This window comes from Hibiscus syriacus, unplaced genomic scaffold (genome assembly GCF_006381635.1).
Source record: "Hibiscus syriacus cultivar Baekdansim isolate YM2019G1 unplaced genomic scaffold, ASM638163v2 tig00110597_pilon, whole genome shotgun sequence".
NCBI lineage: Eukaryota > Viridiplantae > Streptophyta > Magnoliopsida > Malvales > Malvaceae > Hibiscus > Hibiscus syriacus.
This window is the reverse complement of record NW_024062795.1, coordinates 8,054,376-8,080,487: the sequence shown is the minus strand read 5'-3', so window position 1 is coordinate 8,080,487 and position 26,112 is coordinate 8,054,376. Positions and strand designations below refer to the sequence as shown.

The following is a 26,112-nucleotide window of genomic DNA, read 5'->3' as shown; positions in this document are numbered from 1 at the left end:
TAAGAAATCTTGGCAGGTTTCTTTGCCAATATATCAATAAAAGTGATATTTACAAGCATCATAAATCCTAGACATGTTGTATGAGTAGATCCATATACATAAACAGAGTTCTAGGTTAAGCACTAGAAGTTAATATTTCCTCCCAATATTCTAACAAGACAAATCATTTCATGCAGTTGAGCTGGTTGGTGTTTCCGGAACTGGATTAATCTCACACTGCATAAACATTTTCTTGATTGCTTCCTCTTTCTCGTCGATAAAGTCGAAAAAGTTAAAAATGACCTGAGAGAAACGAGTGGTAGTTTGAACCGAGGACGAAGGGCGACCGAGTTTCATTTGCCTCCGCCTGTAGCGGGCGTATTGGTGAACCATTCTTAGAATATAGATTAGAAGTGCCGCGAGAGTGATTGCACCACATAAAAGATATAAGCCCCAGAAGCTGACCAAGTGGAGTTGGTTCGGTTCGGATTTTCCTCTCCTCTCGCCCGGACATCCCATCTTACAGAACCACCGAGCATGGATTTCCTCAAGCTTTCCGCTTTCGGAAAGTTTCAAGATTGCTGTCGACATGTCAACGGCAAGCGCAGAATCTCTCTGGAAAGCCTGATACAATGAGGTTAATATTCGATCAGAAATGCCGGCAGTCAAACTATGTGTGTATGAATGCATTTTTATGTATGTAGAGTTAAAGTACTTACAAATCCCCATCCACTCTTTGTAAATGGTTGACCAATAATCCCGAAATCCGTTCGCTTCGACAGAAATAATTCCACGTAAGGAAGCTCATCAACTATAGCTGCCACCCCTCCGTTATCCGGCCCCAGTCGTAAAGCAGTTTCATACTCTTCCGGGGAGTGTAGTTTAACAAGCCGTGACTTATGGATGTTAAGGGTCTCAGATAGATAACCATATGCAAATGAACCGACCTGGTAACCGATCGGCCAATGGTTAGCAATCAAGCTGTCAATTCCAGTGATAGGAGACAAAAGTTGCTGAACCGTAAGGATCGAAGTCAAGTTTGCTGTATAACTAGATGTTATCACCATCAATAGGAAAAGCCATACCACCATTACCAATCGCCCAAGTGTGCTCACCGTTACTTCCTCTGCATTGTTAAAATGAATATCGTCACATTTAACATCAACTCGGATCCTAAAATTTCAGTAGTTTGAGGCGATAAAGTGATAAAAATAGAAACAGCAATTGTTTGTATATTTCATAAGAATTGAAGTGGCCGCATATTCGGACTTCAGTGTGAAAAATCAGTAATTGTGGAAATCAAAAGTAGCCTAATGCTTACATCAATCTGCTATCGGGTAAAGTTTAAACTCGGTGAAAAGAAATCTCGAATATTATAAGTTCGGGATCCAAAGTTCACTTACGGTTTGTCTTAAACAGCGTCGAGAAGCTGAACCTGCAACGGTAAACGATTGGACGAATATTATAAGAGGTAGGAATGCACGGCCTTGTTGAGGGCCAAAAGAGACGGTAGATATTAGCTAGAAAACCTTTCAAACATTGCAATAACTTACATAAACATTGTCATGAGTTGCCTCCTAGGAGGACCACGAAAAGCATCATTGACTCGATGCTCAAGAATCCAAATAACGACTGCAATTATACAAAAGCCACCTGCAGTCATGCACCACATGTCCGCCGTAAATGGTTTTAGAAATACCCAAGCACTTGATTTTGTATTGTGGATTGGAGCTACTATGACGAGACCGGTTGTTATATAAGGCTGAGAAAAATCAACCATTTCCGTCCGGTTTTTCACGATCGCAATGTCCCCAACGGCTGCATCAAACACCTGGTACCATAATTTCACAAAATGATTACGAGGAATAAGCTCTATCAATAAAAAAAACATGCCTCCTCACAATTCAAGGCTAAGATTCGTTCTGCAACACACTGTTTATCACTTATTGAACCAAGGTTCAACCATGCAAGTAACATTATCAAATGCAATATATGTAAAAAAAGGAATGTTTTTGCTTCTACGGATTTATGAGATAGTTTTGGTGCGGAGTAATGTAAAGGTCATACTTACATCATCTGCAATCATCTTTACGAGACGATTATAGTTTGGATTGGATCGACCATCCCCAAAAAGCTCAAATTTGTAAGGAATATTATAGGGGATGAATTTCAGTGCTTCAGTGAACACATCGATACAGTATCCAGCGATTTTATGCGTACCATTCAGTTCTGTAACAAAATCAACAAAACTGGCTCTATGGGGCACTCCAACTCTCAACGGGCGTTCATCATCTGCAATCACCCAGCCACGAGGCCTTTGGGTCTTTCCACCGGGCCAAGTAACACTGCCAAGCTTCTGGTCTAATACAGAATGGCTTTTTTTTGTCCCTCGGAGGGTTTCCGGAGGAGAAACCGAGAAACCGAAAATATCAGACCAATAACCAACCGTATGAACAACCATCTTGTCAATATTAATGACATCATAACCAGAAGTTATAATGTTCCGATCCAAACCAAAATGAACTTGACCAGTTAAACCAGAGAAGCTTGTGTTCATTATATGCTCAAGCAGTATAGCACCACCATCAAAAACTTTAAGCTTGTCTAAATGCATTTCAGAAGTTTTTGTATCGTTTAACTTGCCACTTGATGAAAATGTGAAATTGTTGCCATCATTTATGTACTTGTCGATCGCGTGTGCAACTGTCCAAACCGTGTCATAAGCACAGAGGCCATAGGTGTTCAACTCAGATCTTAACAACCCTTTCTGTTGCATCTTTCTCCATCTAGCCGTGAAATCCTTCTTCTGGTTGGACTCAGGAATATGTTGGCGAAGTCCAACTACCCCTTGAAGCACACGAAGAACCGTCCTATTCACAGGAGCAAACGAATCTATGGTAGTAGAAAGCCAATCCGTTGCGAACCATACATAGTCACTGGTCATCATCTTAAGTATTTTGGCAGTGGAAAAAATTCTTAACTGCGGGTCAGGATTAACATGAACGACATACACACGAGGACCTAACAATTTAGATTCTTTGAGCAACTCTACGATGTCACTTTGCGTAAAATTCAAAGGCAAAGGCAACTTATAGAAAGCTTTCGCCATTCTCTTATCTAGTTCATCGTTCAGCGCAGATATCCCATTCCTCCCATAATCATCATCCACATAGATACCAATGACCTCTTTCCACCCATAGAAATCAACTAAAGAAGCCATAACATTCATTTGGTTCGAATCGCTTTGCACGGTTCGGACAAAGAACGGGAATTGCTTAGCCGAGAGACTCGGATCGGTGGCCGCATACGAAACGAGTGGAACTTGAAGACCATTGGCGATTGAGGAAATCATATGAGCAATCGAAGATGATTGTGGACCAATAAAAGCCACAACCTCTTGTTCAATTACTTGATAAGCTGACATAAAAAAACAAAGACTCAATAACCCAAAACAACAGTTCAAACCTATGAATTATATCAGATTAATTACTAATTAGCACCAAAAAGGAAGAATTAAAAGAACAGGATTCAATTACCTTCAACAGTACCCAAGAAGGCATTGCAATTAGCATCAGCCATGATCAAATTAAGCCGAGTTCCATTAAGAAACGTGGGAGTTTCATTGATATCAGAAACTGCAGCTTCCATTGCTGGCCTTGCAGCTCTACCGATAACTGAATCAAAAGTGAAAATAACACCAATATTTACAGAAACAGGCTTCTTACATTCGACAAGACAACTCTGAGAAACCACCCATATCATCAACAACGACAGAAACCCAAGATGTTTCATTGTTGCAAAGCTATCAAAAGGCAACAACTTCAAAGAAGAAAAATGAGCTCCCTTTTTTTGCCCTTAATCTGCACAGTCCAAGGGTTCATGGGTTTAAAGAATCTTGATGATGATGAGTCAAGCACGACTTTTTTTTTCAATACCCTGATTATAAAATCACTCAGAAAACTCAACTTGCAAAATAAAATTCACAGTTGAATAATAATTTAAAAGAAAAAGAGAGAACTTTGGAGTGCAGTAAGGGCATTGAAGCTACTACCACAGTGTGCAACAACTATAAGAAATTAAGAACAGATAAAATCCAATGGCTGCAAAGAAATAGCAGTAATTTGGGGGGGGGGACTGAAAATTAGAAAAATGTGATTTTTGGAGTTTTGGAAATCGTGGAAATCATGACTAAAACAAAGGGTGAGAGACTGCTTGGAAGACCAGATAGTAGAGAGTACAATAAGGCGCTTAGTGTTGAAGCTTTTTAGAGGCGTTTGGTCTTTTTCAATGGAACCAAATTGATGACTAGACATTCACTTTGAATAATTGAAAGAGGATAAATTCAAGGTAAATTATGTGGAATACTATTAACGGGTGTGTTTGGTTAGGAGAATATGAGATTTTTATGAGAATAGAATTCACATTTCCTCATTTGGTTGGTCGAGAATATCATTCCGGGTAATCTTACATTACCAATGGTGAATTTTTTGGGGTATATTACCGAGAATGTTATTACCTCCCTTTTCTTAGGTATTGTTGGATTACTGACGTTTTGGACTACAATACCTTAATTTTTTTTTTCTTTTAAAAAATCCTTATTCTGTCATTGAATAATAAAAATTCTACGAAGGTTAAATTATAAATTTATTAAACTATTTTAGATTTACAAAAAAATCTATAATTAAAATTTTATATGAAGTTCAGGGGTTAAAATAAAATTTTACCCTTTCATTAAATCTTTTTATATTTTCAATTATGTAAAAAAAGTATATAAATTTTATGAATTTAAATTTTTTAAAGAAAATATATAAATATTTTTCAACTTGTTAAAAAACAAATATATAATAAGGACAATTTGGTCAAATATACATTCTAATAATCTTTTATCCCTTTAACCCAACATAGTAAACTTACATTCCTACTAAACCAACCAAACACAAAATACAACATTCCCAGTAATCCTATTCACTGGTAATCTTTTATTCCCACTGGTAATCTTACATTCTGTGAACCAAACACACCCTTAATCTTTTATTAAAAAAATAGGTTTAATACAAAAATAAATGATTAAATTCTGTATAAAAATATTTTAGTGTTTAAAGGAATTTTTATTAAAAATAGGTGTTTGACGTTTTTATCGGAGATTTTTAGGTGCATGTATCGTAACGAACGTTAAGTTTAATCGTTAAATAACATGTGTCATGTTATGATAATTTTAAAAATTTATTTATAAATTAAAAAATAATTTTTTTATTAAAAAAACCCACAGCTACAGCCCAACGTGATCATCATTGTCACTTTTATCGACATTGGCATCGACCCCTGATCAAACTCCTGTTGACCGTTCGTCGTAAAGTTTCACCATTTGTTGTAGAGAAGTGTTCAAATGTTCATTGGATTTAAGCCACCGTCATTGTTTTTTGTCGATTCCGACTAATCACAATGTCCATAAGCCACACCACCCCAACATTCGAACCACCGTTCATTTTCGATTAAAACCTAAGTGTTCAGCAACGATGGTGACTGAAAATGGTCAACAATCGTTGATAACGAGGTTGAAATGAGATAAATTAACTTTTTAGGGTTTTTTATAATTTCATTAGAAGTTTGAGATTTTTTTATAAATAAATTAATTTTTTAAAATAATATTTTTTTTGAATTAATTACTGATATTCGATTTATTGATCGACTATAATTAAAAAAAATTAAAAATATAACGGTAGACAATTAAAAATATAACTGAGAAAAGATTAGGCACTTACTTTTAGTAAAAATTTCTTAAGACACTAAAACTTTATACGTGATATTGTTTAGGCACTAAAAATATTAGTAAAATAAATTAATCTGATTGTAATAGTAAATTTTATTTTACATATATGAAAAATGAGTTGATTTTGACGGGGAATCCAATTCCATATATAAGAGAAAAATGATACTGTCTAACCTAATCAATAAAAGGAGCATCTTTATGTGGCGTGTTCAAAGAAGGAACTTTACGATTTGTAACTTTCATTTGCTTTAAACTTCAAGTGGACATTAGTAATCCACAATAAAATATATATATATATACTTTAATAATATATTATTTAAGTGATGTTCTAGTATATAAAGTATTATAGAATTTATTGAATAATGTTAGTGATAAAAAATATTTTTATTCTTAGAGACTAGTATTTTTTTTTATAAAAAATAGTACGAAGGTTTAATTTCACAAAAACATAATAGAGGGACTAAATTTTAAATTTTGATATAGTATAAGAATCCTAGCATATTTAAACCTAAACAACTTAAATCTCTTCTGAACAAAATACCAGAATTCCAGTAACTCACAAGGCAGGGCACCACAGAAATTCAATCTTTCCAACAAGGGCAACAGTGTCATTTCACAAAACCCATAACCTCTCATCCTTAATAACCATGGTTTTGGATAGGACCCTTTGTTCGCTTCATCAGTAAAGACCAAAGCTTGATGATAAGAAGGCTCTCGGAGAAATGGCTTCTTCAATATTATCTTTACAAACCAGGTTAGCTCCCCAAACAATATTCTTTTTTATGGGTATTTAGACTCAATTGGTTGTCCATATTTTTTGCTAATTTATCTTTGTCTTAATGTTGGTTTTTGTTGAATTTTTAAGAACATATATTGACTTTTAAATTGTTAATGGAGCTGTGTTTTGAAATGGGTTTGTTCTATTCACTTCAATTTTTAGTGTGGGATGCTACTATTTTGTGCAGCTATGGTGCTCTAGAATTTGTATACGCTGATGCTTGGAATTCCTTTTAGTGCATTTGGCAGAATTCAGCTTCTAGGCTTTCTTTTGAGTTATAATTACGCATAGATTGTAATTTCTTTGTAATTTGATGGGATTACTTTCTTCTTGTGTTTCAGCAATTTGAGGTCTGCGTTTTTGGGAGAGAAGAATGGGTTCTGTGTTCCAAACGTTCCGATATCTCGAGTTTCTGTAGTGAGGAAAGCTGTTGAGTGTAAGGAATCGAGAATAGGGAAGCAGCCAATACCGATTCCGGCCAATGTGACGATTACGTTGGAGGGCCAGGACTTGAAAGTGAAGGGTCCTTTGGGGGAAATGGCATTGACCTATCCGTGGGAAGTAAAGGTCGACCGCGAGGAATCCGGGGCCCTAAGGGTCCGAAAGTCAGTGGAGACAAGGAGAGCCAACCAAATGCATGGACTTTTCAGGTAATTGTTCCTGCTTGTTTATTTGTTCTAACTTTATCTTAAAGTTGCTTTCTTAATTGTTCTTCATTTGATAATCATGTATTCATTGTTTTGTTCTTCATAGTTCTTCTCTTAGTACCCTTTTACGGGTTTTACATAGGGGCTATATTGACTCTGGGAATCAAGATCAAGTTTGAAAGTTTTCCACATCTAGAGTTAGCAATCTATGATCAATAATTTGATATTATCTATTTATCTTCTGATAAAAATGGTATTTGGTTATGCCTTTTGGATCTTATAATCTGTTCATTGTCATTTATTTTACTTTATAACAAGTACAATTGATTTCGGGCTTGCTAGAATGCTCATTTGCATAAATTCCACTTGCTGCTTGTGACATATGATCCTCCTATGCCTGTGGTGGTTCTTTAACGACATTTCGTGCATATCTACTGTCTAAAACGATTTAGATCCTATACATGGATGCATACAAGGTCCCCTTTGATACACATGACCCTCTCTGTAAATCGGTTATCAAGAAGGTGGAAATTTAGGTTTACTTGTTGTCTTCCTCGTCCTTCCGCCTTCAAATTTGTATGTCAACTAGTTATATTATGGAAGTTGGACTTGGAAAGTCTTGTAATCGTTAATTTATTAATTAATGATGCTTCAATCGTGATTCTACCTAAACGAAATTGCCAGGACTCTTACTGACAACATGGTGGTGGGAGTATCAAAGGGTTTTGAGAAGAGACTTCAACTAATCGGTGTTGGATATCGTGCAACAGTTGAAGGAAAAGACTTAGTGTTGAATCTCGGCTTTTCCCATCCGGTCAGGATGGCAATCCCCGACGACCTTAAAGTGAAGGTGGAAGAAAACACGCGAGTCATCGTAAGCGGGTACGACAAGAGCAACATCGGTCAATTCGCTGCATCCGTTAGAAAATGGAGACCCCCGGAACCATATAAAGGAAAGGGTGTGAAATACGCGGACGAGGTCGTTAGACGAAAGGAGGGCAAAGCAGGGAAGAAGAAGTAAAACGGTGATGTTATCTTGTTTCTCATTTATCCTCTCGTTTTCAACTATGAATCTGTAATGAAACATACATTATCATGTTGCTAGTGGAAAACTATTTCACCATTAATGAAGACTTGATTCTTTTTGTCCGTTGTACATTATTTTCTACCACATTCTCAAAAAAAAAACTCGCTTTGTTGCTATTTCTGCGTGTGTTGCCCGGGCTTGTTTTTTCAAAGTATTCGTGTTCGACATCTATGTTCGTTATATATTCGAGTATGGGTATAGATGTACGATCATTTGAATATATCCAAAGAACTTCAGAACAAAATAGAAAAACTCAGCATATCCGTATTTGACACTTGCTTTAGATCCGAGTGATACATATTTATTCTTCATATAGATATAGCCATATAGGATTTAATTTAGGGTAAATTATATTAGATATCAGCAATCAGTTTATAAGACAGAGAAAGTTAGACTGCTTGAGTTGGGAAATAGAGAAATCGTAACGTGTAGGGATATGAATATAGTTTGATAAGTCGAAGAAATTGTTGTTAAGTTATTCAAAGGAAAATGATGTATGTAAGTGAAGTATGGAGGGCTTGTGCCTAGACTAAAAGAATATTATTGGTGTTAAAATTGTTCTTTCTAAGAAGTGATGAATTGTGTTAAAGATCTAGAGAGATTATGATTTTCAATTATAGACTCGGTTTGAATTAGTGTATTCCATATCAAAGGACCAAATTTGATAAAAGACAAATACGTTTGAATAGTAGAGTCTGGTACTGGAAGATTAAATAAGGAGTTAAGAATGAATCAAATACATTAATACTGATCTAATTTCGACCAGAAAGAGTGTATATAATTGGAAGAACTGTTGCGGACTGATAAGGTTGAGTGATGAAGAATGTAGTTAAAAGATTAAAGATGATGTTAGAGTAAGATAACAGAGTATGGTGTAAATTTGTAAATGGTTATGTATTTGATTATATAAATGTTATGTAGTGAAAGAGATAAGGATTAATATGTTTGAAGGAAGTTAAGGATATGTGTATTGTGATGCGAACAAGGACTTTACAAAGAATAAGATTTGTGCAAAAAATGTTAATTATCAAAGTTATGAAGAGGTGATAAAGATCAGTAATAAGATATGAGCATAAGTGATAGGAAAAGAGCATGGAATAAGGAAATGAAAGGATAAAGTTTAAAGAATCAGATGTGATAAAGGTTATGTTTCTTGGTTAAGCAGATTTAGTCAGAGAAATAAAGAATAATTTATATGTATTAAGGAAGTTGGTTATTACTGCAAGACACTTAAATATTGATAAGAAATTTGATTAATTAATGATTTTGAGTGTTAAGAACTGATATTATTGGTTATATGATAAGTGACATGATAAGGATGTATAAATGAAAAAGGTAGTTGAATAACGAAAGGAATGAAAGATTAAGTAGAACATTAGAAGATGTGTTCTTATTGTGTGTACAGTGAAAATTCGAGGATAAATTTTCTTTAAAATAGGGGAGATTTGTAACATCCCAAAAGTCGGGTCAATGACCAAAATAGAATTTTGGTAAATTTAGTGATCAATTTCAGAAAAGATGGAAAGTTCAAGGATTTAAATGAAAAGTGTTGATGTTGGATTTAATAACAAAGTTTGAAAGTAATAAGGGTATTATGGTCATTTTTCAGAGAAGATTTTATTTTCCCTTTATAAAGGGTAATAAGCACGTGGGAAAGGAGATAATTTCTCCATAGCCTTCTTCAGTCTTCTTCTTTCTCTTCTCCACTGTGGAGTCTTGTATAAGGTAAGTGGGTCTTCAGTTGGTTAATTCTTTTGTTTTAAAGCTTGTTTTGATTCTTGGGATGTTAAGAAAGATTAAGGAAAGTTTTAGGTGGCTTAAAACTCAAAAATTAACAAGTTATGAGAAATTAAGAAAAAATAGTTTTTAAGTGAATATTTGAAATAGAAAGAGTTAATGTAGTTTGAAGATGAATTTGACTTGTCGATGGTTAAATTAAGGAATATGAAGTATTACAATTAAATTTAGAACATGTTAGAAATTGAGTGTAATTCTTGAATGCCATATAAAGGATAGGATGTTGAGTTTAAAGAAGTGATTGTTGAGTATAAATGAGTTTAAGTGTGTGTATGAAAGTTAGGAATATTAAAGGAGGTGAAAGATGAGGAGTTGAGATGAAAAGAGAGTGAATTTCGTGCTTAAAATGGAATTTCTGGGTTGTGTGCATTGATGCATCTTCAATATGTATCGATGCACTCTCAAATAAATGAACATCGAATGCAATTAGTGCATCGATGCATAAGAAGTGCATCGATGTACCCCCTTAAGATGAAAACATCAAATGCAATTTGTGTACTGATGCATAAGTAGTGCATCGATGCACTCGTTAAAGGATGCATCGATACACTGTAGAGTGCATCGATACCTACATTATTTAAGAAATGAAAGTAACATTTCTTTTAGTCTAAGAAGTGATAGATTAGAATATATTAATTAGTATACTGATATTTATCAATGTATTACTATATAGATATAGAACGTAATCTTGTTCCAGAACAGTCCAAATATTAGGATCGAGTCAAAGCAAGCAAGGCTAAGGTGAGTGCGTATTAGTTGATATATTATGATGAATGGAAATAAGACTTGTGACAAGTCTATTTCCTATATTAACATACATATAAGCATGTTATTGATATGAGCATAATTGTGATATATTATTGTATATGTGGTATGATATGTGTGAATGTATGTTATTGTTATGTGATTAAGATATCAATTATGTGACAATGAATGGTATGGATATATGGAAGGTGAAGTAAGCTAAAGTATGTGAACATATGTATATAAGATAAGCCATGTGAATATGATTTATAAAAGTATGGGTGATATGATAAGAACATATGTTTATATGATATGGCTATGTGAATATATGGTAAACATAATAATGATGCTCATGTTACGTGTCATGAGAGCTAGAGGTATAGTTGACGTGCCAAGAGTCGAGGGTTCTACGTGGTCCTTCGGGACATATATGTAATTTTGTGGAACATATATGTGGTACTTCGGTACACTTATCTGGTCCATTGTATTATGTGTATGGTTCTTAATGAGTGGTCCTTCGGGACAAATAAGTGGTCCTTCAGGACATAGTGGTCATTCGGGAAAAATATACAGTGCCCCTAGTGGGAATTTATTCGAGCTGTGGTGACAACATCAATGCACAACCTCAATGAACTCACATATCTTTAGTTCTCCAAGATGTACATGGGCCAACATAAACTTAACATTATTATCATATGTGATTGAACATTTGAAAAAATGAGACCATGCAGATAGTATATTAATTAAGGAAAAGGTATATAGATAAGTATAAAAAGATATTAGATAAGTAGTGCAGGAAGATATATACGTTTAAAATAGAACTGTGAACTAACCTTGTTAAAATAGTTAGGGATATGAAATTTAGTATAAGAATCTAAGAAATCATATGAGAATATCAGAGGAATCAAATAACAATAAGTTATGCAAATGTATGTTTATTAAATGAATATTTGGTGAGGAATGAATTAAGAGAATATAAGAAATTAGGATATTAGAATATGTTAAATAAAAACATATAGAAATGAGAGATAAGATATGTAGGATTGCGATCAAAATTACAGGATTAAGAATAGGGTAAGTAAACGACTTAAATGAAGATAGTAGAATGTGATATAAGTTAAGCAGTGTAAAGTAAATGATTATAAGAATATGAAATAGTAAAACTTATATGTGATATTATAAGGTTTGTGTATGTATGTATTCATTTTATGAAGTGTAAATGAAGATGTATGTTATAATAGCATTAATTATTCATATGCATTGTTAGAAGTTTAGTTTATATTATATGTTTTATAAGCCTCACTAAGTCATACACTTAGCGTGTGATTGTTTCACACGTAGGTTATAGAAGCGAGAAGAGAAACTAAGAGGAGCAAGACAGGTCAGCATCTTCCTTACGAATATCGGATCAGAAATATATTAAATATATGCATTTTGTTTTATTGAATGTATTTGGCATGTAGTATAAAGATTTGAATAGTATAAACTCTGATATGTTTTGTAAAACACATTTATGCCAATTAATGATAAAATATTCATTTTATCGAATAGTGAGTTGGATTTTTATCCACCTGTAAAGGAAAATGTTTTGACAAGTCAATGTGACACATAGAATTCTAATCCGAGTCGGATACGGGTTGAGAGTGTTACATATGGTTCGTGCATTGCCACATGGAGGTGGATAGAAGCCAGGAGCTTTGAACATGTAATGGTCTTGAAAGTCTTTGATAATGACTCGCAAATCAATGTGTATTCAATAATTATTTCATTGATGCATGGGCTGACGTTTAGAAGTCCCAATAAGTTTCATGAGACAATGAAATTATTGTTCCTTCGGTTGACAAGTTATCATTACTTCAATAAATACACCTGAACGGGTCCAATGCTACCACTTGAATTTATTTGTGGGCTTTCTAAATTTCTTTTTGCTAAACAATTGTCTCATATTCTGTTGCTGCCTTTTCTGGTTTTTAGTGTAAGTCAAATTAGACTTAAATGTTTTTTTAGTTTTAAATTAAATTGGCCCATAATCAGTTTTATCGATTTAAATTTGTTAAAATTAATTATTTATTATTAAAAATATTGAATTACTATAGTAACATTATAAATCCCGTTATGGTTGCTTCCGCGGAAAGAAGTTTTTTAAAATTGAAGCTCTTGAAATCTTATCTTCGAAGCACGATGACTCAAGATAGATTGAACGAATTAGCAATTAAGCTAACGGAACTTAATGAATATATTTTACAATACATATATCTTCCAAAATTTAACAAATATTTCTATACGACAACGAACTTAATGAATACTTAGCTCAAGAGGAAGAGCAGTTAAGCTAACGGAAGAAAAAGCAGAAATGAAATGTAACTTTATAGTCTTATATGATATTTGATTACAAAAATATATTTGTGAACTGAATATTGTAGTATGTAAATTTAAATGCTTAGCCAAGGAGGAGGCATCTCATGATCTTCCATGCTCCACCTTGGTATCACTTCAGCCCTGAAATCAACTCTTGAAGGAGGCAAAGGTGCAATCAACACTTCCTTGATGTTACTTATTATTCCTTTGTCATATGGATTCAAAGAGCCCTCGTATTGGTTTCGAAAATTCTCATATGCAGTCTGCATTCATTAAACAAAGATTCAAAGAAAGATAACAAACAAGAGGGATCGAGGCCGGACTTTCATGTCTTGGAATTTAATTATTTTCTTTATATTTCGTCACCCGACAAAAAAGCATAGATTACCTGATTGAATGCAGTTAAATAGGAGTGGAAGATAGCAAGACAACCTAGGAACCAAATGGCAGCAAAGCTAAATAATGTCAATGCCACCGTTTCAGGGAAGCTCCCCAGCATTCCGAACAACCCGACATCGCTTCCGGACATTCGTTCCACGATCCTCCGACAAGAGAAACCAAATATGTAAACAAACAACAACAGTGCTGTTGTCAACAATGTCAAATAGAACCTATAGTTTCTCTGCATAAAATCACCAAGTTTCAATCAAATATTGTCAACGTGTATTTGTTTTGAGTCCACCATACATACCAGTGCAATACACTGACCAATCCATGGACAGTGGTGATCGAACTTCTCGACGCAGTTGTCGCATAAGGCGCAATGGCAACTCCTCGGAGGCCTAAAGATCCTACAAATCCGACAGTATTTTAGTTTCTGTTGAACCCCATTAACACTTACCTTCTTACTGCTACTACCGATATCTTCAACAGATGATTGTTGTTCATTGCTTCTGGGAATGATTCCAGGGTCAATTGCAGTAACCAGAATCAAGTTGATAATGACCTACAATGAAATGAACATCATTTTGGAAATGTTACAGTGAATTTGTCTCACAGCATAAAATCATGCATCCGTCCTTTAATTTAAAGTATACGTGGGGACTGACCATTAGAGTTAGAAGGAAACATATGGTGATGACAACAGTGGGGCTAGTGTTTTGTAAATCATTTGCAATGTAAATTGTGAAGATCCAAGTTGAAACCAGGATGGAAATTGATGTGAGGAGCAACCCTCTCGGATCCGGACCGCAGACAAGTCGACCGTGGAAGAAGAAGACCTGCATATACAAGTGATTAGTCCGAGGCTTCTGTTGATATTAATCTCGAGTTTATTTCTTCGAATTTTTTGATTAAGTAAAGGTTATACATTTTTCCCTGGCCAAACTTGGTATACTTTGGTTCTCTTTGAAGCATTCATTTCCATGGCAACCATGGTTTTGAAGGCATTGATCTACAAAGATTCTTCTGTTTTTTTTTCCCTCTTCTTTTGTGTGTGGAAGTTAGATTCAATCTTTCCTGTAGAACCGTTAATTTATAACTAACTGGTCGGGCCACGTTCCCAGCCGCAGGGATGGGGATCAGAACGCACCGTTTAATGGTGTGTCGGTGCCACTTCTTATCTTGCGACTTCATTAATTTTTCTATTTTATTCAATTTATCATCCGTTTTACGTCTATTTTTTCTTTTATAAAGTTTGAATCACTTGTTTTTCAATCACTGTAAAATATATACTACATAAGTTCAATATTAAATGGCATACAACATATATCTGCAATAATAAGAGATGGTGATAGAGATAGTCACAAAATTTAACGTCAAAAAATACGAATTTAAGAAATTATATAAAATTTTATAAGATACAAAATTACAAAAAATGCAAAATAAAATCATCAATAAAACATATAAAAAACTAATTATATAAAAAAATTATTTTTTAAAAAAGATATAACTATACTCCAATATCGCTCTATCTATCCAAATAATAAAATCCAAATAATATAAAACTTTATCACAATTTAATGAATATTAAAATCCAAATAATAAAATATATCAAAATTTTATCTTATCAAAACTTTATCGCAACTTTAATTTTTTTATGTTCATATTAGTCTTTTAATTTTTTCACAACCTAGTCTTGAAGTTTAAAGTTTGTGCTAAGTGATGACCGTTTTATGCTTTAGAAACTTTAATTATTAAAAAGATTATTTCAGTATAGTTTAATGACCATTTTGTGTTTTATCCTAAAAGAAAGGATAAATTGTAAATTTGGTGCGAGGAAGAAAGTAAAAGAAAAGCGGTTAGGAGAGGATCGTCTCTCACTTGCATTCAACGCCCCTCGCCTGGAAGCAAAGTTGAGAGTTTTCAGACTTTGAAGACAGAGAGAATCTATAGAGCTAAAACAAACCAACAAAGAAATCAGAGGGGGAAAACCTATAAAATAAAAGAATAAAAACACAGCACTTTGTTTCTGTTTCTTTCTCTGTTTGTCAAATTTGGAGCTGTTTGGGGGAGTCCTTTTCTGCAACTGGGTCACATTGATTTGGCTCAAGCTTCCTTTTTTTACACATGGATTTCCTCTCTTCTTGATAATTAGTGTTGGAGAAAGAAATGTCTTTTAAAACCAAAGGGGAGCAGTGTACTAAGAGTCTTGTTTCAAAGAAATGGACTTCTCTTCTTTGCTTGAGCTGCTTCTGTGCTGGAATTCTCTTCACCAATTGGTAATGTAATCTCATTTTCTTTTTTATTTCAATGGTGAAACTATGTTAATTTGCTTTGTTAATGTGTAAAATTGGTACCAGGATGGTGGCTGTTCCTGAATCTAAAGGTATCATACGGAGAACCGCTGTAGAAGCCGAAAGAATGAATCTAAGTTCAGAGGGTTGTAATCTTAAAGCTGTGAGTATCGTATAAACCTTGTTTTTCTGGTTAATTTTTGCTGTCCTTAAGCTGATTGGGGTTCTTTTCTTTGCATCAGAAAGAAGAAAAGAAGAGAAAGTACCTGATGGTTATAGGAATTAATACCGCTTTTAGCAGCAGGAAAAGAAGAGACTCGGTTCGTGCTACTTGGATGTTGCAAGGTTGTCGCATTGATTCCTTTTTTACTCTTCCCTTCCTTCCCCTACGTTCTAATGTGAATGCAATTGCTTAATTGATTCGGTTTTCGAAAATAGGTGAAAAGATGAAGAGATTGGAGGACGAGAAAGGCGTTATCGTCCGCTTTGTCATCGGTCATAGGTGACGATTCTATTCTCTAGCATGTGTTTCCTTGCAGTGTATGCCTTTCAAAGTTTGTAGCTACTTGAGAAATAATGTATCGATGCCCGGTCGAAAGATGGTAGTGATGTTTTCATGTTTTCATTATGCAGTGCTACGTCCGGCGGTATATTGGACCGAGCAATTGAAGCGGAGGATAAGAAGCATGGAGACTTCTTGAGGCTGGTAGGCTGTTCTTGCAACTGTTAATCTTTCTTGTTTAAGAACATTCCATTCGTATTTACTCCGAATAATACGTTGTTTCGATTGCAAGCAGGACCACGTTGAAGGGTACCTTGAATTGTCTGCAAAGGCTAAGATATATTTTGCTACTGCTGAATGCAGATTTTTATGTCAAAGTTGATGATGATGTCCATGTAAATATAGGTAAGTTTCGTTTATTTCATATGTTTTTGGTGAGAATTATGATATCTCATTGCAGATTAAAGTTTTCATGCTAAGTCTTAATCTGCAGAAAAAATACTGCAGCAACACTCGGAACAACCCTAGTTAGACACCGGAAGAAACCTCGTGTGTGTATCGGGTGCATGAAATCCGGTCCCATCCTCTCTCAAAAGTGAGCCACATAAAGACGTTTTTTCTTCTGCAAATGATTTTCGTCAAAGTACGTGCCTGTTTTCTTAATTGTTATATTATTGAACAGAGGAGTTAGATACCAAGAACCCGAGCACTGGAAATTCGGCGAGAACGGAAACAAATATTTCCGGCATGCTACCGGGCAGTTATATGCCATTTCGAAAGATTTGGCCTCGTATATATCAATAAACCAGTAAGATTTGACCGTGCATGAATCTGAGGGCATGCTCCTCAATGTTGTCATTTGTTTTCATATTAATGATGATTGATGATCATATACACGCATGATTATATCAGACACGTTCTACATAAGTATGCTAATGAGGATGTTTCCTTGGGATCCTGGTTTATCGGACTCGATGTGGAGCATATCGATGATCGGAGATTATGTTGTGGCACACCACCCGGTAATGTCTCGAATGCTCATGTTTTATTGGAATAGAGTGCTTGTGGCAAGTCATTGTTCGTACTGGTTCACATGTCATGGACAAGCTGAAGTGTCTAAATGGTTGTGAATGCAGATTGTGAGTGGAAAGCCCAAGTTGGCAACATCAGTGTCGCTTCCTTCGACTGGACCTGCAGTGTAATTTGCCGGTCTGCCGATAGGATTAAAGAGGTTCATCGACGGTGTGGGGAAGGTGAGAATGCTTTGTGGAGTGCTTCTTTCTAGTAACATGCCGAATTCCCTGTGCTTCCGATCTCAGGGGAACGATATGCTAGAGCGACGAGCATACGCAGCAGTTGACTCGCGAACAGATATGTGAATGTGGGGCCTTTAAGATTTTAGTTGAAGGTTATCGTTAACGGTCGCCGTTGCAGGCGTGAAAGAAAGCGGAGGGCAATGGTCACCGCTCACTCATTCTTTTTTCAGACGTGAGAGCCTTGTGAAGAAAATAATTCTTTGGTACTCAATCGTCCATTTTCTGCTAAAGTGAGAAACATTCCCTTTTGATCTCTTCCGTCATTCATAATCATATTCCAAATGTGGAATCATCGAAATAACATGCATGTGTCTTTGAAGACAAGGGGAAAAAAGGGTATGAAATTCTGTATGCAATGTTGGAAAATGAAAATAAAGCATATGAGCTTTATTAGGATAAATTAAAATTTCATCATTTAACTTTTTTCTCACTCTTATTTTGGTTGCTAAATTTAATTTTTTTAATTTACTTACTCAAATTTGACATTACTCTTATTTTGATCACTCAACTCTTAAATCTGTTAATATAACAAAATGAAGTTATTTTGAATCTTTAAAGAATTCATCAAAATAATATCATTTTAAATTTCTATAAAAAAATTTAAAAAAACCATTTCATTTGTCTCTTGTTTCTTCTTCCTCCTCTCTTTCTTCTCTCAACGTTCAAAACAACTTAAGATTTAGATAAACCATTGTCGACTATTGTCTTAATTTTTTTATCTTTCTAAACATAAATCCAATAGTTATTTAAACGAAAAATATTACAAGCATATAAAATTCATTCATGTATACAAATCATTTGTTTCGAATGTAATTGTGAAATTTAGATACCTTCCCTTAAGTTTCATCCTGCCCTTTAAATGAAGCGACAAATGATTATTCAAAACAAATCATTGTAATAAATTTTGTAAGAATTTAAATGATATTGTTATGGAATGTCGTCATATCATCTATTGTATCATTACATAATTTACTAACCGAAACTAAAACAATATCAAAATTATGTAATAAAATTATTATTTTTTAACAAAACCATTAACATCCACGTAACTTTTAGCAACAAAAAAGAAACAATCTAAGCATTGTTTTTGTGAAAAACTTAAAAAACCAAAAACAAAAATAGAAGCTAAGAATCCCCATGCCAGAACAATAGCATAATGGCACATCTCCAAAATATGTAGAATCTGGACTTTCGCTCCTTGACCATGGAAATACACCTCCTTTTGCAGGCAGAAAGCTCCTTCAACCTCCCTCTTCTACCCATGCTTTTGCCCTCTTTGGCAAAACATCTACTCCTTTATAGAGAACAAACAAGCTGGAGACGTGAAAACAAGCATGGTCCAAAGATACTTGACTAAACAATGGCCGAAAGTACCAACTGGAGACGATGGTAGTTTCTAGAGACTGCGCGCGCCCATTTTCATGACTTGCCTACACGTTAACCAGACGGTCCATCACTGTCGTGGTACTCGGTGAATGGACCCCTTGGTTACTCGTGGTTCATTTTCAGTTCTGCAGTTGGGACTGTGCTCTATTTTAACGTTTCTTTCGATACTAGAGGGACTAAAACTACAATTATACCTTAATGAAAATTTGGTTTAAGGGCCTTTGCCAGAGGCGTATCGGACACTACAACGTGTTGTCGAAACTAACTACTATTTATTTCTGATAAATAAAAATGGTATTATAAATTCCATTACTATCAACCTTTTTCTTTATTTAGAAGCCCAGATTCACTCCATCACTCTCATCCTTTCTCTCTCGATCGGTATGCAGCAGTACCCCCTCTTGATCTTTCTTGATCTGTGCTTTTCTTTTTGTTCCTATGAACCTTATTAAGTAATTTATACCATGTTTGATTGATTAAATTCTTTCTTTTATTTTTTTGTTGCAGATTTTCGTTGCTATGGCTAAGAGCTCCTTTAAGTTGGAACACCCCCTTGGTTCGTTCGTCTCATTTAAATGTTTTCCTATATGAATTTATACGCAATTGATTTTGATTTTGTTGTGAAACTCTAATTTTGTTGTTTTTCCTAATTAATCAACACCAACCCTTGAAACTTTCGTTTTTCTATCTGGGTATTTTTTTATTTTGTTGAAATTCTCAGACTTTATAGTGCTGTTGTTTTTCCATGAAAATAAACAATTTTGAACACACAATTTAGGGAAAAGACCGATTAGTTAATTAGGGTTTTGATTTTCTTTTATTTCTCTTACTTTTGTGTATCAGAGAGGAGGCAGGCTGAAGCTGCACGCATTAGGGAAAAGTATCCGGACAGAATCCCGGTATGTAATGATCGGCTGCTGCATCTTTTTATGAAACCTGTGTTTTTTTTTTCTTTGCCATGATTAGAATGTTACGTTGGTGTTTGATTGCTCAATGTAGGTGATTGTTGAAAGGGCGGAGAAGAGCGATGTGCCTGAAATTGATAAGAAAAAGTTAGTACCTATCTCTGCATGTTTTCTTTAAGAGCTTTAGTTACTATAGATTTTAGTCTGATCGAGTATGTGACGTGTGTTATTGATATGTTTTACGTTTGCTGAAATGTGTAATGTTGCTGCTGAATATTAGATAATTGATGCTTGGAAATGCATTCTCTTCTAATAGTTTCATTGCTGACTGTCTGAATTTGTTTTCTTTTTCTTGTATTGAGGTTTTGGTTTTGTTTCTTGAACTCTCTTAACTTTTGAGTTGTGAATTCCTGTGGATACCGACTAATGTGGATCGAGTTTTCCTATCAGAAGGAGTAGATAACCTGTTCCTAGATTTGGTTTTCGTGGAAGGGAAGATATCATGGAGAGAATCTTATTACGGGCATGAATTCATTTGCTTTCGATGTGATCTGTTGAATCTTTTCTTATACTAGTTTGAAAAGGTTGCCTAGTCTATGTTCTGTTACTCTCTTGGTTGATATATTTTTATTCAATATGATGTGCCTGTTATGTTCTGCCAATTTTTAGTATGTTCATTGCTTCGATGTTTTCATGTTGGACCTGATTCCAATTTTCGAATACCGATTCACCAATCCCTACCTGTATTTTTCACCTTTGCTTCCTTTGAAACTAAAGGTTTTCCCTCTGGATTAATGCAGATATCTGGTTCCTGCTGATCTAACTGTTGGCCAATTTGTCTATGTTGTTCGGAAGAGGATTAAGCTGAGTCCTGAGAAGGCTATATTCATTTTTGTGAAGAACATCCTACCCCCAACCGGTGAGTCAAACCCCACTCTTGTTTAATTTCTACGATTACCAATTTCGCTAAACGGTGTAATGCCGACACCGGTGCAGCTGCTATGTTGTCTGCCATATACGAGGAAAACAAGGATGAAGATGGTTTCCTCTACATGACTTACAGCGGCGAGAACACGTTCGGGTTCATCGAGGAATATGATCAAGGGATATACGTGTGAGTATGGCTTGCAAAAGAAGAAGAAAAAGATTACTTAAGATGTAAATCTTAAATCCTGTGTAGTTGGATGTATATTACTATTAGTTCGACGTTCTCTTGCAAATGTCCTCTGACCATTTCTTCTGAAGATGATAACCTTCATATATAAACTTTGCTTTTATATGGTTGTGCTGTGTTTAGCTTTTTATGCATTTCTTTTAATGCATTACCTATATTACTCAAATTTCTTTTATATGGTTGTGTGCTGTGTTTGATCGTATTTATTGTTATATAATATATTGACACCTATACAAATAGAGATTTTTAATCTTATTCGTAAATATTCAAACGAGTTTTTTTAGTAAATTATATCGTACATCATTTAACTATTTTCTCATTTTGGTTTTGGTCATTAAAAAAATTAATTTTATCATTCAACTTTTGAATTGTTTTTGTTTTGATCGTTCTCTGTTAAAAAATTAACGATGTTATGACATGGTAACTAACTTAAGAGGTTCTCAAGGAGTTAGTGTCGTTAGAACTGTGTTGAGGTTGGTGAGTGGGTGTTAGGGGATGCGTAGGTTTTTCGATTGGACAATGAGGATCCTTTCGTGGAACTTAAGAGGTCCTGGAGTAGATAAAAGAAAGAGGCTCTAAGTGAAGGGACATTCGAAGATTTTGGAAGGTGACGAGTTTGATCTCAAAGTCTCCAGCAGTTGGAAGATCTGGGGTAGTGCAGTTCTTTGGGATAAAGCTCGCCTTGAAGTGGTAAGCTTTATTTTTGATTCAAGCTTTATTAGTTTGAAAGGGTTTTGGCCTCGATCAGGTAGGAAGATTACGTTGATTTATGTTTTTGCACCATGTTCATTGTCGGGTTAGATTGATCTATGGAATGATTTATTGGGGCTTAGATTGGGGAACTCTAATCCTTGGTTTATAGCTGACGATCTTCTCGGGGTATACATTTCGAAGGGTTTAATCGAATATGTTGTTAGTGTAGATCACCTATTTGTGAGCTGTCCTATTATGGTGAATTTTTTTGGATAATTTTGCTGCTAGGGGGAAGGAGAATTGGCATAACCGCAATATTGTGATAGAGTTGCTTTTGTTTTGGTTTTCTGTCAGTCTCAGATTGTTGAAATGTTGGGCTTGGTGTCTGTAGTTGCTGCTTTTGGAGTTTTGGCTGAATCAAAATGAATTGGGTTTTAGGGGTAAGAAGTTTGTTTTTATAGACTTTGTTGTTGTTCTAATTTAAGGGCGTTGGATTGGATTAAGGTGATGAAGTTTAGATTTTCCTATTGAGAATAGCTGGTGGGAAGATCCAAGGTTGAATCTTTTGGTTTCGTTTCTGCCACTTGGATCCGTTGGTCATTAAAGTTCCATAGTCCTGTATTTGATTTTCTGGTGTGGTTTGTTTGGTCGCATTCGGGGGAAATTAAAGCGTTTTCTCAAGGCCTGTTGCAGTCGTGAGTGTAGAAAGTGCAGTGTTATTGGAGATTAAGATAACATGTGATTTCTATGTTGTTGCTGATTGGAATGGTTTCTCAGGCGTTGTTGTGGTCCTTCACTCTCCTTTAGTTCATTGTTAGTGGTCTAATCTTGGCTTGAAGGTGCTGAAATGTGACATATTTTGTATGAATCTGTTTATGGGTCTGGTGTGTTTCGAACGCGTGTAGTGTTGTTTCCGAATCTCTTCCAAGTGCTGTTGTTTTGTATCTATCCCTAATTAACAGTACTCTTTTCATCCATTTAGGTTTAGGGAGGTTTTTAATGAGATTCTTAATCTAAGTCTCGAGTAATAAAATTATTTTGCCGAGCAAAAAGAAAACTATTCAAGTATCTTCTCATATCGGTTCTGGTCATTAAAAAATTAATTATCATTCAACTTTTGAATTGTTTTTGTTTTGAACGTTCGTTATTAAATAATTAAAGATGTTATGACATGGTAACTAACTTCAAAATAATATGGTTTTGATCTTTATAAAATTTAAATTTAAACTAAAACGACGTCGATTTTGTTTAAATAAAAAGTTTTTTTCCTCTCCTTTTTTTCTTCATTTCCCTCCTCAATCTCAATGAACTAGATTTAGTTCATCACATCAGTTGTTCTGACCAAAATATCTCACAAAACTCGTCTCACAATTATAAATGTGGATTTGATATCTATTTAACCAAAAAATATCTCAAGCTTAATGAATCTAACATTGATATCATCATTGTCTTATATCACCATGCTCCTCTGATCACCATTTACTTTGATACATATACATAACAGAAACTGTGGCCTCCCTCTCTAGTCCAAAAACATCATCCATTTTATCACCCTTACCTGCTCATCCATCCCAAGCCCTCAACCGTTGACCGTCATGCGGCCACCTCCATCGTGTTCTTACCATCATCATATTAAATCCAACCCGATCTCATGATTTATGTAACTACAACTTGGAGTCATTGTTCCATTTGGTGAGTTCTTTGCTACACCTTCTGAGTCAAAGGGGTCCATAAGCAGCTCACATTAACATGTACCCCGCCGTCATCTATGCAACCACAAGTAGTCGTGATTTCAAAGGGAGGATTCAATGTTTCCCTCACAGATTAGTGACGATCTTCTTTGTCATCTTGGTTGAAGATGACAGAAGTTGGAGCAAATAAGAAATTAGATTTTAAGGTGTGAATCCATTAGTTTAAGCTTCTCGTATAATTCATAAAGACCGCTCAATGAATTCATAATTATAAATTTTAAATATAAATTATAAAACGAATATAACATCTTCAATAAATTATGCTAATTCATGTAAGGAGAAACTTATGATTTTATGTAAGGGAGTGCGAACTTAATAAGTTATATTAGAAATTTAAGGGTAAGAAAATACAAAATCTTAAACATTACGAAATTAGATAATCAATAGAAAATACCTAAATTATATTGAATTTTGAAACTTTCAAAGATGTGGCCGCACCTGCAACATCCTCATTGGTCCATCCCTTACTCCATGCGTAAATTCAAAAAGAACATGACTCGACCTAAAAACATTAATGATTTAGGCTAATGTTTAATTAGCCTAATTAATTATTTTTCATTACTATAATTAATTTTGGAATGGGAAGGGTTGGGAGACTGGTCCAATTTAAGTCTATAAATACCCAAGTATGTATCCCTCTCTTTCTCTCAAATTATTATCATAATATCCACAATTTGCAGCCGTTAGTTTCCTCTGTTCAATCACCCCCACAGTCCCACACCATGTTGTACTATTACATTATTTCGATCATAAACCATTTGAAATTGGCCTGGGACTTGTTGTTTAGCCATCTCTTGTTCTCCAACACTTACACCATGCAGCCATTTCTACCAGTTCCTTCCATTAATGTCGATCAGCTCAATGTCATTTGATATAATGGCGGCACCAACGAAGACGAGGAAGTTACTTGTGCCGTGTGCCTTAGCGAAATTGAAGAAGATGAAGAGATGTGACCATCTTTTTCACAAGGATTGCTTGTATAGATGGCTTGATTATAGCTATTCGTCGACTTGTCTCGTTTGTCGTACGTTGTTAACCCCCAAGTAAACTAGTTGCCGGTGTTGAAGTGCTGGTGTTTAACTGTTTCGGTTTTGACTCCGACCTCCGCGGTATAACTGGTGGCTCCGCTAAGCTTAGCTGAAACTTCCACTTCAAAGTCCCTCCATTAGCTTTTAATCGGAGGAGCTTTATTATTACTATTACACCTCAATAAATGTGGCCAAGCTAGATGTATCTAGAAAAAAATTAAATTTAAATCAAATTTATCAGATTTAAAGGTGTTTTTAATATTAATTTAATTTTTATATATACAATCTTTACTATATTCATAATTCTCTAATCCTTAAATTAAAAATAATTATACATTTAAGCACGAAACAACTTACTTCAGTGGTTAAAAGTATAATTATTGTTCCTAGAAGTTATGAGTTCGAGCACAAGCAACAGTAAGGATAATTAAACTTTCACTGTTAAATGATTGAGATATGTTATAATAATACTACTAATTAAATTGATGTTTAATCTAATTGGCTTTAAGGATAAGCAAAATTTGATTCAATTCAAAAAAAAATGTTTTTTAATTCAAATTAACTCAAATTTCAGTTTTAATTTTTGAGTTCTAAATCGAGTTTAGAATTTTCATATAAAAATCGAAAATTAAATTCGATTGTTTTATTGATTTCTTTATTTATTCAATTCATCATCTCTCTTTTAAAATCTATTTTAACCAAATTAAAAGTACACACTCTTGAACCATTATAGAATATCTATGTAGCTTCAATCTTAGGGATGTCAATGGATCGGGTTAGGTTGGGTTTTTAGTCAACTTGACCCGACCTGAAAAATATATATTCTATCCGACCTAAGAAATATATACCATCCATCCGATTCAACCCGAAAACCATATATCCTCCATCCGACTCCGTCCCGACCCGATATAAAATAAAGACTTAATTAAAGAAACAATAGAGAAAGCGAGTATTATAGCAATTATCCATAAATTTATTTGAAGAAATTACACTATTATTCTTGGGTCGAGTCATAGTTTTTTTACCCTCCACCCGAATCTGACCTGACCTCACTCCTTTACAAAGTTCGACTTGAACTCAATTTTTTTAAAAAAAAAATCGATCCTATTAGATTAGGTCGGGTTAGAATGTCTGTTTTGGGTTAAAGAGATATTATTATATTATCCTTAAATATATAAGAGATAATTATAATATTATATCATATTGAATCAAGTTGGTTTTTCACCCTTAACTTGAATTTGATCTGATCCTTAAAAAACCTTGATTTGATCCAATTTTAACCCAAATTCTCAAAATAAAAAACTAATCCAATAGAGTCGAATTAGATTGAAAATCGTTGAATCCGAATGAAATTATCATCTTTATTAATAAACATATTTATTTTATAAAAAGAAAACGTAAAAATGAGATAAAAGTAAATTTCAACATTAGAAGTAAAATTTAGATAAATACGTATCGCATCCATAGATGTAGATACGCCCGGCCCAAACTAATGTAATCGTAAGCTATGAGTTGATTGAAA

General features: G+C 34.5%; 3 protein-coding genes and 2 pseudogenes across 3 annotated transcripts; 3 read left to right on the top strand and 2 right to left on the bottom strand.

Annotated features, from left to right (window-relative positions):
- Window positions 1-4,105, bottom strand: LOC120134447 (glutamate receptor 3.7-like). Its single transcript, XM_039150879.1, has 6 exons — window positions 3,516-4,105; window positions 2,051-3,396; window positions 1,533-1,810; window positions 1,383-1,414; window positions 699-1,105; window positions 1-603 (listed from the first exon to the last, which is right to left on the bottom strand). The coding sequence occupies exons 1-6, from the start codon at window positions 3,769-3,771 to the stop codon at window positions 169-171; spliced, it is 2,754 nt and encodes a 917-aa protein (XP_039006810.1). The 5' UTR covers window positions 3,772-4,105; the 3' UTR covers window positions 1-168.
- Window positions 4,106-6,392: 2,287 nt separating this feature from the next.
- Window positions 6,393-8,327, top strand: LOC120133912 (50S ribosomal protein L6, chloroplastic). The gene is made up of 3 exons (XM_039150405.1): window positions 6,393-6,503; window positions 6,869-7,177; window positions 7,859-8,327. Exons 1-3 carry the CDS (start codon window positions 6,472-6,474, stop codon window positions 8,193-8,195), a joined length of 678 nt encoding a protein of 225 aa, XP_039006336.1. The 5' UTR covers window positions 6,393-6,471; the 3' UTR covers window positions 8,196-8,327.
- A 4,907-nt stretch (window positions 8,328-13,234) lies between these two features.
- Window positions 13,235-14,735, bottom strand: LOC120134318 (annotated as a pseudogene).
- A 975-nt stretch (window positions 14,736-15,710) lies between these two features.
- Window positions 15,711-17,637, top strand: LOC120134102 (annotated as a pseudogene).
- Window positions 17,638-19,320: 1,683 nt separating this feature from the next.
- LOC120134111 (autophagy-related protein 8C-like) lies at window positions 19,321-21,073 on the top strand. The gene is made up of 6 exons (XM_039150585.1): window positions 19,321-19,420; window positions 19,547-19,595; window positions 19,883-19,938; window positions 20,039-20,091; window positions 20,745-20,863; window positions 20,941-21,073. The coding sequence occupies exons 2-6, from the start codon at window positions 19,559-19,561 to the stop codon at window positions 21,060-21,062; spliced, it is 387 nt and encodes a 128-aa protein (XP_039006516.1). The 5' UTR covers window positions 19,321-19,420; window positions 19,547-19,558; the 3' UTR covers window positions 21,063-21,073.
- The last annotated feature ends 5,039 nt before the right edge of the window (window positions 21,074-26,112 follow it).